We start from the raw sequence: 21667 nt of genomic DNA, 5'->3' as shown, positions 1-21667 counted from the left end.
CTGCTTCCTCTCCCCTTGTATGACCTGGTCCAGATGTGGACATAGGCCTCCCTTAATTCCTGAAACACAGCTGAGAGCAGGCTGTGACTTTAGAGTCTTTTCTGAGACTTGAGATGGTGATAAAGCCAACGTTAGCTGAGGACTCCCTGTGAGCCGAACCTCGGGCATTTGTGGTGGCGTTTACCCTCACAGGCCTGTGGAGTGGGGACACGTGAAACACAGGAGGGGCTGAGAAGCATGTTTAAGGTCACAAGGTCAGTGCTGACAGAGCCAGGATCCGACGGTTGGGCTCCGGAACAGAAGGCAGTTACTTTGCAGCGAAGGAGACTTCAGGCTGGAATTCTAGATGTGGATTCCCTGCGACACACCCAGAATCCAGGCTTTCCAGGGGCCCAGGAAACAACACAACCGTGCAAATGTTACCCCCTTGTAGTCTAGGGCTTGGGCTCACCTTTGCAGACACAAAAAAGATACACAATATGCTCTCAAAGCAAATTCAGTCTTCTGCTTTGGGGAGCAGAAAGTTGCTCGTGAGACAAACTAAGAGAAAATAGAAGTATTTCCCCTGCTCTGGGTCCAGGGTTGCGGAGGTCATGGAGTTGTCCCTGGAACACTCTGACTGCTCCCTCGATAAGCCCCCAACAAACTGGCAGAAGCCGTTTTTGAACCAAGTGGGTCTGGGACTGGGGGTGGGGGAGCTGAGAGGTGGGGACGGCACGAAGGAGGCTCACAGGCTGCTGTCTCCCGAACAGACGACAGTCCAGCCCCGCCAGCCCCCTTCGAGCATCGGGTGGTGAGTGTCAGGGAGACCTCGACCTCAGCGGGCTACACAGTGTGCCAGCACGAAGTCCTGGGAGGGTAAGCTGGCCTTCTGCCTTGATGAGGGGCGGGGCAACTGGACAGCTGGGTGCCGCTGATGGTTCTCGGGAACCGATTGATGGAGCCCCCGCCAGGAGGGGGATGCCCTGCACTGCATGAGAGTGAGCGCAGAGCTCACAAAGAGTGGGTGAGGAGATATCCGCGGAGCGCAGGAGGGCCCGCATGGCGTGAGCGAGATGAGCTGTAAGGTGCAGGAGGGCCCACAGTGCAGGCCTGGGACCCGTGTACTGGAGGTGGCACAGGAGCCGACATGGGGTGGGGTAGGAGGGATGTCCTCTAGGGTGCAGGACGGTCTGGGTGGTGTGGGTGGAGAGAACACCCCCTGGGGTGCAGGGTGGCCTAGGTGGTGTGGGTGACGGGGACACCCTTTGGGGTGCAGGATGGCCCACACATATGGGGTGAAGAAGCTCTTTTCCAGGTTCAGAGCCCGTGTGGCGTGGGGGTGGTGACTGATAACTCTGGGGTGCAGGGTAATCGCTGTGGTGTGTGCGGAGCAGAGGTAGGACCAGAAAGCCCAGGGTCCAGGATGGGGCTGGCCCACCATGTGCAGGGTGTGCTTCTGGGGCTCTGAGACCGCTCTGTCATCATATCTCTGCAGGGGCCGGTTTGGCCAGGTCCACAGATGCACGGAGAAGGCCACGGGCCTCTCGCTGGCGGCCAAGATCATCAAAGTGAAGAGTGCCAAGGACCGGGTGAGGTTTTTGCCCCAGGCCACTGGGTGCCCTGGGCCAAGCTCAGGATTCCTTCACTTCCCCCTGGGCCACCCTGGGCCCCACACTGCCCCAGACCCCTCCACTCTGAGCAGGAAACCCAGCCACCTTTCCTGCCTCTTTTCCATGACTCCCAGACTCCAGTTAGCAGGTCACCTTGCACCCTGGGCAACAGGTCCTCCTGGACCTCCAGGGTTCCTTTGTGGGCCTCAGGTTTCCTATCTGTGAAATGGGTGGGCCCTTGCTGTTGTAAGAAGCTGGTGTGGGTGGTGAGTTGAGGAAAGCTGGTGTGAGAACAGAAAATGAGGATGCAGGGTGGGGGGGTGTGTGTCTTGGGAAGGGCAGCTGACTTCTCTTCCTGACCCTTTTCTTGGAAACTCCTCTCCCCTTTGGCTCCACAAGGAGGATGTGAAGAACGAGATCAACATCATGAACCAGCTCAGCCATGTGAACCTGATCCAGCTCTACGATGCCTTTGAGAGCAAGAACAGTTTTACCCTTGTCATGGAGTAGTGAGCATGGGAGGCGGGGCCGGGGCTCGGGGTGGGGCTGGGAGCTGAGATTCCAGCAAAACTCTCCCTTTCCTTCCCCTCTCAGTGACACCCAGGGAAAGGCATCACCTCCTCTGCCTGACCTCCAACATAGAGCACAGAGGACAAAGCCATTTGTCACAAACCAGCAGCCAGTGAGGCTGATTTGACCTGCAGATATTGTTTTGGCCTACACAAGTTTTAGTAATTTTGATTTAGTTGTTAACTAAATTTAGTTGTTAGTCGGAAATCGGGAAATTTCACATTAAAACCTAGACGTCTAGCTTTTCTTGCACATATAAAAGATCTAGTAATGCTGGATCTACATTTCCAGTTGGAAATGGTGTGATGGAGCTCATAGTAACTGACCTTTGTAGACGGGGCAATCAAACTGCCATTTGCTACAGTCCCTACCACTTCCAACTACCCATGACGTTGAGGCCAGGGGCTCAGGGGACATTTACTATTGTGCTTGTGTTGCTATCTTCCTTCTGGTAAGACTGAGGAGAGTGAAATATTTGTCATGTCAGTTCTCTATAAAAAGTGGAAAAAGAAGTTAGACTAAGGGCTATGTGTTCTAAGAAAAGTTTTGTCTTACATCTGGTCTGATTTGTCCACTTAGGGTTCTTGCCATGTAGGTACTAATTGGCCCCTGTAGGCCAATGAGTTTACAACCTTGGCCTAGAGTATCAAGAATGAGTATCCGGAGTGAGCCTGGATGATCAACACTGCAGATAAGCCCCAGTCTCCCATTTGGCCCAACACTTCCTTTTTACCACCCATACTCTGAGTTGGGAATGGACCAGAGCAAGGGTCCCCGTAAAACCCCAGATGGCAGTGGCACCCTTGGGCTCACCTGGTGATGAGTGGACCAGTCTTCTGAGAGCCTTGCTCAGTCAGTGCCTGCCTCTTCCTTTGCCCTGGCAGTGTGGATGGGGGTGAGCTCTTTGACCGGATCACAGAAGAGAAGTACCACCTGACTGAACTGGATGTGGTGGTGTTCACCAAGCAGATCTGCGAGGGTGTGCAATACCTCCATCAGCAGTACGTCCTGCACTTGGACCTCAAGGTCAGGCTCCGCCCTGAGCATGTGGCGGGTGGGTGCCCTGGTTCCTGAGCCTCTGCTGCTCTCTCATCTTTGAGAGCTCTGTCAGCACCCAATCCTGGCTTCCACTCCTTGCTCTGCCATTGCCTACTTCTGGAGTCTAGGGCAGGCCAAGTCTCTGAGCCTTGGTTCCTCCATATGTGACATGTGGAAAATAGGTACCTCATTAAGTGTTCTTTGAAGATCAAATGATACAGTGACTTTTTCTATAAAAAAAAATCTCTAAGATTAGTTTTTAAAAACTGAAATAGAAACATATGCATGTGGTAACAAATACAGACAATATAGAAATGTATGAAATGCACAGTGAAAGTTCTTCCCACTCAGTCTCTGTGCTGAGAGGTCTTCTTTATTAGCAATTTGGCATGACAAACACACACACACAAAAGGGATCATACTATACATCTTGTTTTTAAACGTGCCCTTTTTAGTTAACAGTACACTGTAGACATCTTTTCTCATTCTCTTTAAGGGCCATGGTATAGTCCATTGAATGAATGCATTACAGCTTCTTTTGTCTACTTGACAAAAAGTAAGCACGTGGTAGCCATTCTTTTCTTTTTTTAAATATTTATTTATTTATTTATTTGGCTGCACTGGGTCTTAGTTGCTGCATGTGGGATCTAGTTCCCTGACCAGGGATCGAACCTGGGCCCCCTGCATTGGGAGCATGGAGTCTTAGCCACTGGACCATCAGGGATGTCCCCCATTCTTTTCTTTCTTTTTTGTACATGGGTTTATTTCTGGGATGTCTATTCTGTTCCACTGATCTACATGTCTGCCTTTTTATGCCAATATTATACTATTTTGATCAGTGTAGCTTAGTTATAGTTTGAAATCAGGAAGAGTGATGCCTCCAATTTTTTAGATTCTACTTATAACTGAGATCATACAGTGTCTTTCTCTGTCTGACTTATTTCACTTTGCATAATACCGTCAAGTTCCATCTTGTCACAAATGGCAGAATTTCCTTCTTTTTTATGGCTGAGTAATGTTCCACTGTGTGTGTATACATATATATGTGTGTATACATATATATATATATATATATATATATATATATATATATATGTATACACACACACACACACACATATATATATATATACCACATTTAAAAAACCCATTCATCTGTTGATGGACACAAGTTGTATCCATGTCTTGACTATTATAAATAATGCTGCAATGAATATGGGGGTACAAATATCTCTTCAAAATAGTGATTTGGTTTCCTTTGGATACATACCCAGAAGTGGAATTGCTAGATCACATTGTAGTTATATTTTTAATTTTTTGAGGAACCTCCACACTGTTTCCATAAAGGCTGCACCAATTTATTAATACATTCCCACCAACAGTGCACAATGTTTCCCTTTTCTCTACATCCTCACCAACACTTGTTATCTCTTGTTTTTTTGATGACATACATTCTAACATGTTTAAAGTAATATCTCATTCTGGTTTTGATTTGCATGGTGGCCATTGCTGTGGTTTTTCTACTCCATTGGCACAACAGGAAGATATTTCTCTACTACCCCTGTCAGGAATTTCAGTGGCTCCCCACAGAAGATGGGAAGTGTGTTGTCTGGACCTACATGTGTACACATTGCTCCTTCTGACCATCTTTCCTGATAAGGTTGTGGTACTGTGAAAAATGGTGGAGATGGTGGGGAATTGGCCTCAAGCTTCCCTGCTTACTAGAGCTAATTCCAGAGCCTCTGGACCAGCTGCTTGTGGGATGAGCAGTTAGGAGAAGCTAGGATTCTGCTCTGTGATTCAGGGTCAATGAACAGCCTTTGGGGCAACGCCTGTGACACTACAGCAGGAGACAATTATTGCCAAGGTCTGTTTCCCATCCAGAAGCAGGGCTTGTGTTACTTCAGCCTCTTCCTGGCCATGAAATATTGCATAAGTTTCTCGATCTTATTGATTGATTTTGCATAAGCTTATCAATTGAAAAGTGGGGAATGATAATACCTACCTACTAGGAATGTTGGTTGATTTAAAATATGGAGAAAGAGCTCAGAGCTGCACTGTCCAATATAATAGACACTAGCCACATTTGCCTTTTTTTTTTCTTTCTTCTTTTTTCTTTTCTTTTTTTTTTTTTTGACTGTGCCTTGTGGCATCTTTGTTCCCCAACCAGGGATCAAATCCGTGCCCCCTGAAGTGGAAGTGTGGAGTCTTAATCACTGGACTGCCAGGGAAGCCCCACATTTGACTATTAAGCCCTTGAAATATAACTAGTGTGAGTGAGGAACTGAATTTTAAATTTTATTAATTTAAATCTAAAAATTGACACGATTAAATTATTGAAAAACATTAAGTATATTTGGAACAATTTCAATATGTTAATTTGCTTTTCAAAAGCTATAAATTTCATGAAATCTAAATACAAATAATTCATGAGATCTAAATACATCTAAAGTATTTCTGATGAAAATTTAGTGTCTGATTTGAGATGTGCTATAAATGTAAAATGCACACTGGACTTCAAAGGCAATATGATAAAAATAATGGAAAATGTTTCATCAATATTTTTTATTTTGATAACCTATTGAAATGATAGTGTTTTTGATATATCAGGCCAAATAAAATTATTATTAAAGTTAAGTTTTAGAAAATACTTTGAGATGAATGAAAATGAGAACACAACATGCCAAGACTTATGGGGGTGCATCTAAACTAGGAATGAAATTTGTAGCTGCAAACACTTATATAGTAAAAAGAAGATCTCAAACCAATAATCTAACATTCCATCTTAAGAAACTAGAAAAAGAAGAGCAAGCTAAACTCAAAGCAAGCAGAGGATACAAATAAGAAAGATCAGAGCAGAAATAATTGAAACAGAGAACAGAGAAACAGTAGAGAAAATCAATGAAACCAAAAGTTGGTTCTTTGAAAAGATCAATAAATTGACAAATCTTTAGCTATATTGAACTAGAGAGAAGACTCAAATTACTAAAATGAATGGAATGAAAGAGGGGACATCACTACCAGCCTTACAGAAATAAAAAAAGATTATAAGAGAATGTTATGAAAAATTGTATGCCAGTAAATTAGATAATGTAGATGAAATGGATGAATTCCCCAAAAAGACACAACTTCTGAAAGCTCACTCAAAAGGAATAGAAAACCTGAATAGACATAACAAGTAAAACAATCAAATTGGTGTAAAAAACTACCCACAAAGAAAAGCCTAGGCCCATATGGCTTCATTGGTGAATTCTACCAAATGTTTAAAGAATTAATACCAATCCTTCACAAACTGTTCCAAAAATTAGAAGAGAATAAAGCACTTCCTCACTCATTTTATGAGACCAGACTTATCCTGATTCCAAAACCAGGCAGACATCACTTCTTGTGATGAAACTACAGACAAATATCCCTTATGAATATAGATGTAAAAATTCTCAATAAAATATTAGTAAACTGAATACAGCAACATATAAAAAGGATTATACACATCACAAAGTGGGATTTGTCCCAAGAATGCAAGGTTGGTTTAATATATGAAAAATCAATCAATGTAATATGCCATATTAAAAGAATAAAGGACAACATCACATGATCATTTTAGTAGCTGCAGAAAAATCACTTGACAAAATCAAACAACTTTTCATTATGAAAACACTAAATAAATTAGGTATAGAAGAGAACTCCTTAACCGGATAAAGGCCATCTATGAAAAACGCACAGCTAATATTAAACTTAATGGTAAAATGTTGAATGTTTTCCTCTTAACATCAGGAACAAGACATGGATGTATATTCTTGCCATTTCTATTAAACATTGTACTTGTGGTTCTAACCAGGGCAATTAGGCAAGAGAATAAATAAAAGACATCCAGATTGGAGAGGAAGAAGTAAAATTCTATTCACAGATGACATGATTTTGTATATAGAAAATCCTAAGGAGAGTGGAGGGAAACTATTAGAACTAATAAATGAGTTCAGCAATGTTGTAGGATGTAAGATGTAAAAATCAATTGTATTTCCATACATTAGCAGTCGACATTCTGTAAATAAAATTAAGAAAACTATTTCATTTACAGTAGCATCAGAAAGAATAAAATACTTAGAAATGAATTTGACCAAAGATGTATAAGCCTTATATTCTGAAAACTATGAAACATTGTTGAAAGAAATTAAAGATGGCATAAGTAAATGGAAAGACATCCTATATTCATAGATCAGAAAACTTAATATTGTTAAGATGGCAATACTCTCCAAAATGATCTGTATGTTCAGTGCAATCCTATCAAAATCACAGCTGGCTTCTTTGCAGAAATTAATGATCTAATCCTAAAATTCAGATGGAAATTTATGGGACCCAGAATAGCAAAAACAATCTTGAAAAAGAAGGACAAAGTTGGACGACTCACATTTCCCAACTTCAAAACTTACTACTAAGCTACAGAAATCAAAACTGTGTTATGACGTAAGGACAGACAGATCAATGGAATACAATTGAGAGTCCAGAATTAAACCCTTATATTTTTGGTCAATAGATTTTTGAAAAAAGTGCCATGACAATTCAATGGGCAAAGAATAGTCTTTTCAACAAATGGTGCTGGGACACCATGCTTGATATCCACATGAAAGTTGAACCCCTACCTTATAATATATACAAAAATTAACTCAAAATGGATATAGACCTAAATGTAAGAGCTAAAACTATAAAGTTCTTAGAAGAAAGCATAGGAGTATATTATATATGAGTCAAAAGCTCAAGCTAGAAGAGCAAAGTTGATAAATTAGACTTCATCAAAATTAAAAACCTTTATGTTTCGAAGGACACCATAATGAAAATGAAATAACAGCCCACAGAATGGGAGAAAATATTTTCAAATCATATATCTGATAAAGGACTTGTATCTAGGATATATAAAGAACTCTTACAACTCAATTAGAAAGACAAATTTGAAAATGGGCAAAGGATTTGAATGACATTTATCCAATGAGGATATAAAAATGGCCAATAAGCACATGAAAAGATTTTTAACATCATTAGTCAAAAAAGAAATATAAATCAAAACTACAATGAGATACTATTTCACACCCATTGGATCAGCTAAAATAAAAAATAAAAATGGCAGACAAGAAGTGTTAGCTAGGATTTGGAGAAATTGGAACTCTCGTACATTGCTGGTGGGATTGTAAAGTTGTGCATTCACTTTAGAAAACAATTTGGCAGTTCCTATAATGTTAAGCAAAGAGTTATCATATGACCCAGCAATTTCACTTCTAGGCATATACTCAAGAATTGAAAACACAAGTCAACACAAAAACTTGTACACAAATGTCCTTAGCAACATTATGCATAATAGCCCAAAAGTAGAAACAACCCCAATGTTTACTAACTGATGAATAGATAAACAAAATGTGGTAGGTACTGTCCTTACAATGAATATTATTCAGCCATGGAAAGGAATCAAGTATTGGTACATGGATGAACCTTGAAAATATTATGCTGACTGAAAGAAATCAGATGCAAAAGGTCACATATTTATGATTCATATGATTCCATTTATATGAAATGACCAGAATAGGCAAATCTACAGAGATAGAAAATACATTAATGATTGCCAGGAGTTGTGGGTGAGGAGGATGGAGAGTGACTGCTGATGAATATGGTTTTTTTTTTTTTGAAGTGATGAAAATGTTCTAAAATTAGATAGTGGTGAACTCTCTACTGAAAACCACTGAATTGTACACTTTAAAATGGTAATTTCTTATGATCTCATGTTTTATTATTTATTTATTATTTATGTTTATTATTTATATTTCAATAATGCTTTTAGGAAAATTAAGTTCACCTATTTCTTTTTACTTATTTAATGTGGCTATTAGAAAATTTTGAATTATATATGTAGCTCACATTATATTTCTATTGGACAGTGTTGTTCTAGACCTTATAAAGAAGACATGAAGATTTAATTTTTAGTTTTATTTATTTATTAGAATTTTAAAATTAATTAATTTATTTTTGGCTGTGTTGGATCTTCGTTGCTGCGTGTGGGCTTTCTCTGGTTGTGGCGAGTGGGGGCTACTCTTCCTTGTGGTGTGCAGGCTTCTCATTGCAGTGGCTTCTCTTGCTGTGGAGCATGGGCTCTAGGTGCGCGGCTTCAGTAGTTGTGGCAGGCGGTCTCAGTAGTTGTGGCTCACGGGCTCTAGAGCACAGGCTCAGTAGTTGTGGCGCACAGGCCCAGTTGCTCTGTGGCATGTGGGATCTTCCCGGACCAGGGCTCAAACCCGTGTCCCCTGCATTGGCAGGCAGATTCTTAACCACTGTGCCACCAGGGAAGTCCCAAGACATGAAGATTTTTAATCCTCAATTTCCTGAACCTATCTGAGGAATTTCACAACTGCTTTGTAACATAAATAGCAATAAAACCTTCTGTTAGGAGAATTAATACCTGACATTTGCTTCATAAGCTAGAAAGTTTTTAATGCATATTATGTCATTTGATCTTCACACCCTCCCAGGAGGAAAGCAGGAAGAGGTTATTATTCCCGTTTTACAGATGGGGACACTGAGTTTCCGGAATGGGAAAGTACTCACCTAGGGCTAGGGACCCTGGTAACGGACCCCTGGACCTCAGGCACTGGCCTTAGGTCTCTAGGTCCTTTATACCATAAGCCCTTCATCTGCCCTCCACCCCTACCCCATCCAAATTTGTCTGGCACAAGCAACGAGAATCGTTCCAGTCTCCCTCAGGGCCTCCAAGCTAATCTGAAACACTTAAGAGAAGTATGTCAAGTCCAGCACCTCCATCCCGTGGGTCACAGCTGTCACCACAAAATGGCAGGTTGACATTTTGCTGCTCTGATCTCCTTGACCAAACTACTGCAGATTTGGTCCCACCCTGGAGATTCTGATGTAATCAGGTCAGGGTTGGGGCCTGGGTGTTGGGACTTTTGAGGACTTCCCTGATGATTCTAGCGTGCAGCCAGGGTTTGGAACCGCCACCCCAAGCCAATGGTCACAAACAATCAGCTCGTGGGCCAAATCCGCATCCCAGACATGTCGTGTTTGATTCCTATACGTAATGAATGCATGTTTAAATTGGATTAAGTTGTCAACATTGAAAAGCATGGAATTTTTACTTAAACCTGGATTTCTGGCTTCCCTTGAGGACTGAGGAACTCTGGCGACTGGGCCTGCGTTCCTGTGTGGTGGCCAGTGGCTGGAGCTGAGCAGTGGCTGCGCCTTTACACAGGGCAGGAGTTCTCCAGTTCCCCACCGTCCATACCACTCCTTATTGTCTCACACTAGCCCACATCATTTATTTTCAGTATCTATCCATCCCTATAGGGCTGCCCTGTAGGGCTTTCCCTTGCAGGCTGGGAAACTGAGGCCTATTGACAAATAAGTGTGGGAACTCAGACCTTCTTAGCTGTTGATTAAGCTATGCAAACTTCTCTTTCTTTCCCAGCCTGAGAACATACTGTGTGTCAATCAGACGGGACACCAAATTAAGATCATTGACTTCGGGCTGGCCAGAAGGTAAGGGGGTTTTATTTCGGTACTTTGACAGAACTTCTTGGAAGCTCTTGGTGGCTCTCTTGGACATGGTTACCCACAACTCAGCCAATTTTTGAGTTTTGGGACTGGTATGAGAAAGCTCTCTCACTGAGGCTGGTGGCCTTCACAAAGACTGCGTAGAGAGGCCTCGTTACTACTGCAGGGGGCGGCTTTGTGCTGCGGGCTCTGCTTCTCCTTAAAAGGCTGTGGGATTAACAGTATTTCAAACCACCTGTGTGAACAGAGAGGGGAGTGACAGTTAAAGTTGGTCACTGAATGGGGGTGCTGGGCAGCTCCTTCTATTCATTCCCCAGGCCTCCTGGGCCAAGATGTACTGGGCTGTGTGATGTATTCATCACCTACCCTGCCCTCCAGAAAATGACTAGGTTAAATAGGATGGTGCCATGGGTAAGTGGTTCTGGGCACTCAGGACTGGGTTAGATCTTGGTAAAATGGTGATACAATGCAGTGCCCGCTGATATGGGCAATTATGAAGTTTAAATGAGATAATACATCAACTGTGCAGACCCATCCTATGAGAGTGGTTAGGTTCTCAAGTTTCAGTGCATAAAGTGAACGTCATATATAATTTAAAAAACATCTTAAAGTCCCTTAAAACGCCTAAAGCCTAGTGACATATAGTTTTACTGTTGGATCCTGTCCAGAGTCATGCTTCATGAACACCATGTCTCTGCAGGGCTCTTGCCCATGGCGTGCACACCCAGTGGTGTGGCTGTAGCAGACCCTTGGCACTGGGGAGGGCATCCACAGTCTGTGAAGATGGCAATAAATTTATGTTCATCCTCCAGGCTTCCTCCAGAATTCTATTTCCACCAAGAATGACATTTCTCTGAGCATCACATACTTTCTAGATAGGTCTTCATACCATGGCTTCAAATCTTGAAATTTTCCCTTACTCTAATGGTCATTCTCCACACAGAAGTTGTTTTTGTCTCTTTCTGAGCCTTGCAGCATCTACCACTCCATCTACAAGGGGAGAAAGGAGCACTTCATCCCCATGGAGGTAGAGCCGTGCCTGAGCTCAGCCTCTGGTGTCCAGCACCGGCCTCCCAGAGGGGGCATTCAAACCCACAATGGTGGTCTTCCTAGGTCACTTCCCCACTGGTTGGAAAGGTAAATGTCACCTCTTTGCAGGTGTGAAAGGTGCATTTTCAGGGCCCCACATGATGGATGGGAGGCCAAGTGTGGTATTGGAGCAACAGCAGAGGGAAGTTCTTATCACCCCGCTGTACCTTCAGGGTCCGCACTACACAGCGTACTGCATTTCATGAACAGTCCCAAATCCCCCAACCCAGATGCCTAAAAATCACACTCAATCCATAATGTAAAAAATTGCTTAATATTTTCCCAAATAATGTTGTATAAAATTGGGATGCATCCTATACACTTGCACACCTTATGCACCAGGGCGTGTTTCTCAACCTATTTTTCATGTCTCCACCTGCCCCGCAAAAAGCCTTTTTAACCATTCCTTTCCTAATCCCTCGGTCCCCTCCTCATGAAATGTAATGCCACAGGTGTATTGTGTATCTGTTTATGTACTGTGGCCCTTTGGAGAGCCGCAGACCGTTGTAATAGCTAAGATTTTTTTGCCCTCCCCCCAAGAACCACTGTTCCCTCACTGTGGGGCAATATATTCTTCATCCAGACCTCACACACTAGTGTATGCAGGACCCTACCAAATGCCGGGTGACCAATTGCCAAATGAGGATTTACAGTGACACACTGTGAATTCAGAGCAAGAAGTAACCACCTGAGGTTCCTGGAGTCTGGGACGTCTCTGAGCAGCCAGAAGAGATGAATGGACAGGGTTTTGTTACCTGCAGGCAGTAGTGTTCTGGTAAATGTTTAACAACCGCTGCATCTGGGGCGTGAGAGGAGGTGGGGTTGATTTGCAACCTTTGCTAAATTTGGCTGATTTCAAGCTACCGACGTGACGTCACTGAGTGCAGAGTTGGGAGGAGACGTGCACCACTGGCTCTCGTGCACCCGTGAGAACCGGCTCCAGCACGACTCTGCGTGGAGTGGGGCAGGAGGGATAGTGTCAGGGACCAAGAATAGGGTGCGCACTGCGTGTGAGCAGGCTGGCCTGGGGAAGGCAGGAGCTGTGGGTGGGACTGGGGGAGGAAGACACAGTAGAAGATGAGGGCACTAACGGGGCATCCTGAGTAGGGAGGCTCAGAGGTTGGAATGGTATCCAATAGGCCATTGAGTCTCTGGTGGGAGGTGAAAAGGGTTGTAGGCCAATTTACCAAAAATCGATAAGTCAAAATCTATCCCCAATACACACTACTATATATAAAATAGGTAACCAACAAGGGCCAACTGTATAGCACAGGGAACTATAGTCAATATTTTGTAATAACCTATAATGGAAAAGAATCTAAAAAGGAATATATATATATATATATATATAAAAATAAAACTGAATCACTTTGCTTTACACCTGAAACAAGCACAACATTGTAAATCTACTATATTTCAATAAAAATTTTAAAAAATCTATTCCAAACTGTCAGTCAAACTTGTTAATCTGGTTAAGGGCATTAATGGCAATAATTTTGCCAGTGGGACCAGAGGTAGGGGGCAAGTTCAAGAAAATAAACACAGGGAGCCATATTTTTAATTTTAATTTTTTAATTTTTTGGCCACATGGCATGTGGGATCTTAGTTCCCTGACCAGGGATCGAACCTGCACCCCCTGCATTAGGAGCACGGAGTCTTACCTACTGGACCACCAGGGAACTCCCAGGGAGCCATATTTAAGAGAAAGCCACCCACGAAAAACTGCTGGGCACTGGAGAAGTGCAGGTGTCAGGAAACGTGGTACTCAGGAATTTGCACTTAGTGGAACTGGGCTGACAGGTTCACAGGTTCTGTCTGTGAGATGAAAGGAAAACATCAAAAGCATCCTCAATAGTCTGGCAAACTGGTCATTCAGCACAAAGATTCTTTGGCAAATTGGTTTTTGACAAATTGGCCTGCTTCCTGGGAAGTGTGTCCTTCTGAAAGGAGGGACCTGTGGGGGGAATGTGCAGGTTGAGAGAGCATGCTTAATGCTCCAGAATAGTTAAATGTTTGTAAAGTGGGAGGAAATGACAAATTTTCCCCATAACACGAACTATAGAAAGTGCAGTTGTATTTCTGGGTGGGGCTGTGAGAAGGCGCTGAGACTGTGAGTGGAGGTATGACCCCCAGTAGAGGGGGGCCATACAAATCTTCAGAGACTCTGACATCCAGCAAGAGGAACCAGTTTTACACCAGGCTGGGTGGTGAGAGTGATCAGTGGGTCTGAGTAGGGACATGTCAAGGGGTCGAGAATGGAGACAGAGTGGGAAGTATCTTGTTTAATTATCTTGGTCTCCAGAATGTTGGGTGCAGGGATGAGCCTTCTGACTTCCAGTGCAGTGCTCAGATTGGAATCTAAGCCCATTTCATCAGATCCTTTGGCAGGGCGAGGAGGTGCCTATCTCAGACCTTATGAGGCTGCAACCTCATATGTGACCTTATGGTCACAGAGGGCCTCGTGCTGGGAATCTGGAGAGGGGTGTCTTAGTAGATATTTTGACACAGCTTTGGGGTGGATGGATCAGTTAACTATTGCTACAGTACTGTTATATAACAAATCACCCCAAAACGCAGTGACTTAAAACACCAATTGTTTATTTTCCTCCACACAATTTCGAGTCAGCTGGGGAGTTAGTATCCTGGACCCAACTTATACTAGCTCATGATAAGGAATCTTGTAAGCCAGTTGTTAAACATGGCCATTATTAAAAATTAAATTGTATAAGCTTACAATTAAAGAAATTATTTAAAAACAAAGATATTACATTTTGAAAAGTTAACACTTCCTAATTATTTCACTACATTTCACAATTATTTATGCTCATGAGTTTATTTATGCCGATTGTTATCTATATGGTAGAAAGACTATAGAATAGTGTGCTATTGCCGATCTCTTCCCAGCTCTTCATTCAGTGACATGGTGATGGTACTTTTAAATCAGACACGGTGAAATCAGTATTTACACAATTGGCAAATGCTACAAATCAAAACTTAAAAGAAAATCAGATAGCTGGTTGTTAAACTTTTACCCACACACCACTGGTTGGGAGTCACTGATCTAGGCTGAGTTGAACTGGGCTTGGATGCAGGTCAGTGAGGACAGGTCTGTTCCAGGGTGTCTCTCATTCTCTTCTCATGGTGATGGCCGAGGAGCAAGAGGGCACGCTCCTACAGCCTAGCTTGGAATTGGCCCACCGTCATGTCCACCCACATTCCACTGGCCAAAGCAGCTCATGTGGCCAAGCTCAACATCAATGAATGGGATGGGGCAATATATGCCATCTCTAGTGGAAGGAACTACAAAGTCACATGATACAGGATGTGGCTGTGGGGCAGATGAAGCAGTGGAAACAAGAATGCATCCTGGGAAACGGATGTCCAGGGGCAGAGAGCCTGGACCTTCTCTCCTCAAGGGGAAGCCTGTTCCTCTCAGTTTAGCTCCTAGGCCCCTTTGGCTCCAGTCAGGTGCCAGTGCAGGGGGGGAACAGGCTGCCAGAGGAAGGCTCTAGCTCTCCTCCCCTCCCTGGCTTCCCGCCACAACTCAGCCACCAAGGTGATCTTTGTTGCTCTTTCACTGGATGAGTATGGTCTGTGTTGGCTCAGGGTCTGCATTTGCCTGACTCTCAGCAAATTTGGAAAAGAAGAGACTGTATTTTGAAAACTCACATCCCTGATTTAAGGGAATCAGGCCACATTGGCAGGATATTTATTTTATTCTTCTCTATTTCTCAATTGCCTCATCTGTAAAATGGGGACAATAAACTTATCTACTTCATAGGGTTGTTGTGAGGATGAAAAGTTTATATAAGTAAAACTTTTAGCATGGTATCTGGCAAATAGGAAGTGCCCATTAATTTTTTTAAATGAACACTTCATTTTTTAGAGGAGTTTTAGGTGCACATCAAAATTGGGAGGAAGGAACAGGGATTTCCCATTTATCCCCTGTCCCCACACATGCAAAGCCTCCCCCATCATCACCATTGATAAGCCCACATTGACACATCATAATCACCCAAAGTCCATAGTTTAAATTTAGATTCACTCTTGGTGTTGTACATTCTGTGGGTTTGGACAAATGTATGATGACATGTATTCATCATTATAGTATCATACAAAGTATTTTCACTGCCCTAAAAATCCTCTGTGCTTCACCTGTTTATCTCTCCCTCCTCCCTAATGCATGGCAACCACCGATCTTTTTACTGTCTCCACAGTTTTACCTTCTTCAGAACGTCATATATTTGGAATCATACAGTATGTAGCCTTTTCAGACTGGCTTCTTTCACTTAGTAATATGCTTTTTTTTAAACTTTTTATTTTATTTTGGAGTATAGTTGATTAACAATGTTGTGTTAGTTTTAGGTGTACAGCAAACTGATTCAGTTATACATATACATGTATCTATTCTTTTTCAAATTCTTTTCCCATTTAGGTTGTTACGTAATATAGAGCAGAGTTCCCTGTGCTATACAGCAGACCCTTGTTTGTTATCCATTTTATTTATTTATTTTTATTGGAGTATAATTGCTTTACAATGTTGTGTTAGTTTCTGCTGTACAGTGCAGTGAATCAGCTATATGTATACATATATCCCTTCCCTCTTGGACCTCCCTCCCTCCACCCCATCTCACCCATCTAGATCATCACAGAGCACCAAGCTGAGCTCCCTGTGCTATACAGCAGGTTCCCACTAGCTATCTGTTTTACACGTGGTAGTGTATTTATGTCAATCCTAATCTCCCAATTCATCCCACCATCCCCTTCCCCCCCGTGTCCACACATCCGTTCTCTACGTCTGCCTTTCTATTCCTGCCCTGCAAATAGGCTCATCTGTACCATTTTTCTAGATTCCACATATATGCATTAATATACGATATTTGTTTTTCTCCTTCTGACTTACTTCACTCTGTATGCCAGTCTTTAGGTCCATCCACATCTCTACAAATGACCCAATTTCATTTCTTTTTGTGGCTGAGTAATATTCCATTATATATATGTTCCACATCTTCTTTATCCACTCCTCTGTTGATGGACATTTAGGTTGTTTCCATGTCCTGGCTATTGTAAATAGTGCTGCAATGAACATTGGGATACCTGTGTCTTCTTGAATTATGGTTTTCTCAGGGTATATGCCCAGTAGTGGGATTACTGTGTCGAATGGTAGTTCTAGTTTTAGTTTTTTAAGGAACCTCCATACGGTTCTCCACAGTGGCTGTATCAATTTACATTCCCACCAACAGTGCAAGAGGGTTCCCTTTTCTCTGCACCCTCTCCAGCATTTACTGTTTGTAGATTTTAAAAGTTCTTCCATGTCTTTACATGGATTGATGATTCTTTTTTTTAATCACTAAATTTATTTATTTATTTAAAAATTTATTTAATTTATTTTTTTATACAGCAGGTTCTTATTAGTCATCCATTTTATACACGTCAGTGTATACATGTCAGTCTCAATCTCCCAGTTCATCACACCACAACCCACACACCCCACCGCTTTCCCCGCTTGGTGTCCATATGTCTTTTCTCTACTTCTGTGTCTCAATTTCTGCCCTGCAAACTGGTATATCTGTACCATTTTCTAGGTTCCACATATATGCGTTAATATATGATATTTGTTTTTCTCTTTCTGACTTAACTTCACTCTGTATGACAGTCTCTAGATGCATCCACGTCTCTACAAATGACCCACTTTAATTACTTTTTATGGCTGACTAATATTCCATTGTATATATGTACCACAACTTCTTTATCCATTCGTTTGTAGATGGGCATTTAGATTGCTTCCATGACCTGGCTATTGTAAATAGTGCTGCAGTGAACATTGGCGTGCATGTGTCTTTTTGAATTATGGTTTTCTCTGGGTATATGCCCAGCAGTGGTATCACTGGGCCATATGGTAATTCTATTTTTAGTTTTTTAAGGAACCTCCACATTGTTCTCCATAGTGGCTGTATCAATTTACATTCCCACCAACAGTGCAAGAGGGTTCCCTTTTCTCCACACCCTCTCCAGCATTTGTTGTTTGTAGATTTTCTGATGATGCCCATTCTAACTGGTGTGAGGTGATACCTCATTGTAGTTTTGATTTGCATTTCTCTAATAATTAGTGATGTTGAGCAGCTTTTCATGTGCTTCTTGGCCATCTGCATGTCTTCTTTGGAGAAATGTCTATTTAGGTCTTCTGCCCATTGTTGGATTGGGTTGATTGTTTTTTTAATATTGAGCTGCATGAGCTGTTTATATATTTTGGAGATTAATCCTTTGTCCGATGATTCATTTGCAAATATTTTCTCCCATTCTGAGGGTTGTCTTTTCGTCTTGTTTATGGTTTCCTTTGCTGTGCAAAAGCTTTTAAGTTTCATTAGGTTCCATTTGTTTATTTTTGTTTTTATTTCCATTACTCTAGGAAGTGTATCAAAAAAGATCTTGCTGTGATTTATGTCAAAGAGTGTTCTTCCTATGTTTTCTTCTAAGAGTTTTATACTGTCCTGTCTTACATTTAGGTCTCTAATCCATTTTGAGTTTATTTTTGTGTATGGTGTTAGGGAGTGTTCTAATTTCATTCTTTTACATGTACCTGTCCAGTTTTCCCAGCACCACTTATTGAAGAGACTGTCTTTTCTCCATTGTATATCCTTGCCTCCTTTGTCATAGATTAGTTGACCATAGGTGCATAGGTTTATCTCTGGGCTTTCTATCTTGTTCCATTGATCTATATTTCTGTTTTTGTGCCAGTACCATATTGTCTTGATTACTGTAGCTTTGTAGTATAGTCTGAAGTCAGGGAACCTGATTCCTCCAGCTCCATTTTTTTCCCTCAAGACTGCTTTGACTATTTGGGTCTTTTGTGTCTCCATACAAATTTTAAGATTTTTTGTTCTAGTTCTGTAAAAAATGCCATTGGTAATTTGATAGGGATTGCATTGAATCTGTAGATTGCTTTGGGTAGTATAGTCATTTTCATAATATTGATTCTTCTAATCCAAGAACATGGTATATCTCTCCATCTGTTGGTATCATCTTTAATTTCTTTCATCAGTGTCTTGTAGTTTTCTGCAAACAAGTCTTTTGTCTCCCTAGGTAGGTTTATTCCTAGGTATTCTATTCTTTTTCTTGCAATGGTAAATGGGAGTGTTTCCTTAATTTCTCTTTGAGATTTTTCATCATTAGTGTATAGGAATGCAAGAGATTTCTGTCCATTAATTTTGTATCCTGCAACTTTACCAAATTCATTGATTAGCTCTAGTAGTTTCCTGGTAGTATCTTTAGGATTCTCTATGTATAGTATCATGTCATCTGCAAACAGTGACAGTTTTACTTCTTTTTTTCCAATTTGTAGTCCTTTTATTTCTTTTTCTTCTCTGATTGCTGTGCCCAGGACTTCCAAAACTATGTGGAAAAATAGTGGTGAGAGTGCACATCCTTGTTTTGTTCCTGATCTTAGAGGAAATGCTTTCAGTTTTTCAGCATTGAGAATGATGTTTGCTGTGGGTTTATCATATATGGCCTTTATTATGTTGAAGTAGGTTCCCTCTATGCCCACTTTCTGGAGAGTTTTTATCATAAATGGGTGTTGAATATTGTCAAAAGCTATTTCTGCATCTATTGAGATGATCATATGGTTTTTATTCTTCAATTTGTTAATATGATGTATCACATTGATTGATTTGCATATATTGAAGAATCCTTGCATCTCTGGGATAAATCCCACTTGATCATGGTGTATGATCCTTTTAATGTGTTTTTGGATTCTGTTTGCTAGTATTTTGATGAGGATTTTTGCATCTATATTCATCAGTGATATTGGTCTGTAATTTTCTTTTTTTAGTATCTTTGTCTGGTTTTGGTATCAGGATGACGGTTACCTCATAGAATGAGTCTGGGAGTGTTCCTTCCTCTGCAATTTTTTGGAAGAGTTTGAGATGGCTGGGTGTTAGCGCTTCTCTGAATGTTTCATAGAATTCACCTGTGAATCCATCTGGTCCTGGACTTTTGTTTGTTGGGAGATTTTTAATCACAGTTTCAATTTCATTACTTGTGATTGGTCTGTTCATATTTTCTATTGCTTCCTGGTTCTGTCTTGGAAGGTTATACCTCTCTAAGAATTTGTTCATTTCTTCCAGGTTATCCATTTCATTGGCATAAAGTTGCTTGTAGTAGTCTCTTAGGATGCTTTGTATTTCTGCGGTGTCTGTTGTAACCTCCCTTTTTCATTTCTAATTTTATTGATTTGAGTCCTCTCCCTCTTTTTCTTGATGAGTCTGGCTAATGGTTTATCAATTTTGTTTATCTTCTCAAAGAACCAGCTTTTAGTTTTATTGATCTTTGCTATTGTTTTCTTTGTTTCTATTTCATTTATTTCTGCTCTGATCTTTATGATTTCCTTCCTTCTGCTAACTTTGGGTTTTGTTTGTTCTTTCTCTAGTTCCTTTAGGTGTAACATTAGATTGTTTATTTGAGATTTTTCTTGTTTCTTGAGGTAGGCTTGTATAGCTATAAAATTCCCTCTTAGGACTGCTTTTGCTGCATCCCATAGGTTTGGATCATCGTGTTTTCATTGTTGTTTGTCTCTAGGTATTTTTTGATTTCCTCTTTGATTTCTTCAGTGATCTCTTGGTTATTTAGTAACGTATTGTTTAGCTTCCATGTGTTTGTGTTTTTCACGTTCCTTTCCCTGTAATTGATTTCTAATCTCAGAGCGTTGTGGTCAGAAAAGATGCTTGATATGATTTCAGTTTTCTTAAATTTACTGAGGCTTGATTTGTGACCCAAGATGTGATATATCCTGGTCAATGTTCCATGCACACTTGAGAAGAAAGTGTAATCTGCTGTTTTTGGATGGAATGTCCTAGAAATATCAATTAAATCTATCTGGTCTATTATGGCATTTAAAGCTTGTGTTTCCTATTAATTTTCTGTTTGGATGATCTGTCCATTGGTGTAAATGTGGTGTTAAAGTTGTCCACTATTATTGTGTTACTGTCGATTTCCTCTTTCATAGCTGTTAGCAGTTGCCTTATGTATTGAGGTGCTCCTATGTTGGGTGCATATATATTTATAATTGTTATATCTTCTTCTTGGATTGATCCCTTGATCATTATGTAGTGTTCTTCCTTATCTCTTGTAACAGTCTTTATTTTACAATCTATTTTATCTGATATGAGTATTGTTACTCCAGCTTTCTTTTGATTTCCATTTGCATGGAATATCTTTTTCCATCCCCTCACTTTCAGTCTGTATGTGTCCCTAGGTCTGAAGTAGGTCTCTTGTAGATAGCATATGTATGGGTCTTGTTTTTGTATCCATTCAGTGAGCCTGTGTCTTTTGCTTGGAGCATTTAATCCATTCACGTTTAAGGTAATTATTGATATGTATGTTCCTATTACCATTTTCTCAATCGTTTTGGGTTTGTTTTTGTAGGTTCTTTTCTTCTCTTGTGTTTCCCACTTAGAGAAGTTCCTTTAGCATTTGTTGTAGAGCTGGTTTTGTGGTGCTGAATTCTCTTAGCTTTTGCTTGTCAGTAAAGCTTTTGATTTCTCCATCAAATCTGAATGAGATCCTTGCCGGGTAGAGTAATCTTGGTTGTAGGTTCTTCCCTTTCATCACTTTAAGTATATCATGCCACTCCCTTCTGGCTTGTAGCGTTTCTGCTGAGAAATCAGCTGTTAACCTTATGGGAGTTCCCTTGTATGTTATTTGTCATTTTTCCCTTGCTGGTTTCAATAATTTTTCTTTGTCTTTAACTTTTGCCAATTTGATTACTATGTGTCTTGGCGTGTTTCTCCTTGGGTTTATCCTGTATGGGACTCTCTGTGCTTCCTGGTCTT

At 41.2% G+C, this 21667-nt stretch overlaps 1 protein-coding gene across 2 annotated transcripts in view; it reads left to right on the top strand.

Moving 5' to 3' along the window:
- The window catches only part of MYLK3 (myosin light chain kinase 3), a 67987-nt gene that overhangs the window by 37872 nt on the left and 8448 nt on the right, over positions 1–21667 (top strand). For both annotated transcript variants that reach the window (XM_082437701.1, XM_082437700.1), the window contains exons 5-9: positions 753–858; positions 1478–1571; positions 1992–2101; positions 3047–3188; positions 10663–10733. In XM_082437701.1, the coding sequence (XP_082293827.1) occupies positions 753–858; positions 1478–1571; positions 1992–2101; positions 3047–3188; positions 10663–10733 (523 nt within the window). The remainder of the gene's footprint in view (positions 1–752; positions 859–1477; positions 1572–1991; positions 2102–3046; positions 3189–10662; positions 10734–21667) is intronic.

The sequence above is a fragment of the Balaenoptera physalus genome, assembly GCF_965194825.1.
Source record: "Balaenoptera physalus genome assembly, chromosome: 19".
Classification (NCBI taxonomy): Eukaryota; Metazoa; Chordata; class Mammalia; order Artiodactyla; family Balaenopteridae; genus Balaenoptera; species Balaenoptera physalus.
The sequence above is the reverse complement of the archived record's forward strand: the minus strand, read 5'-3'. Positions and strand labels throughout refer to the sequence as shown.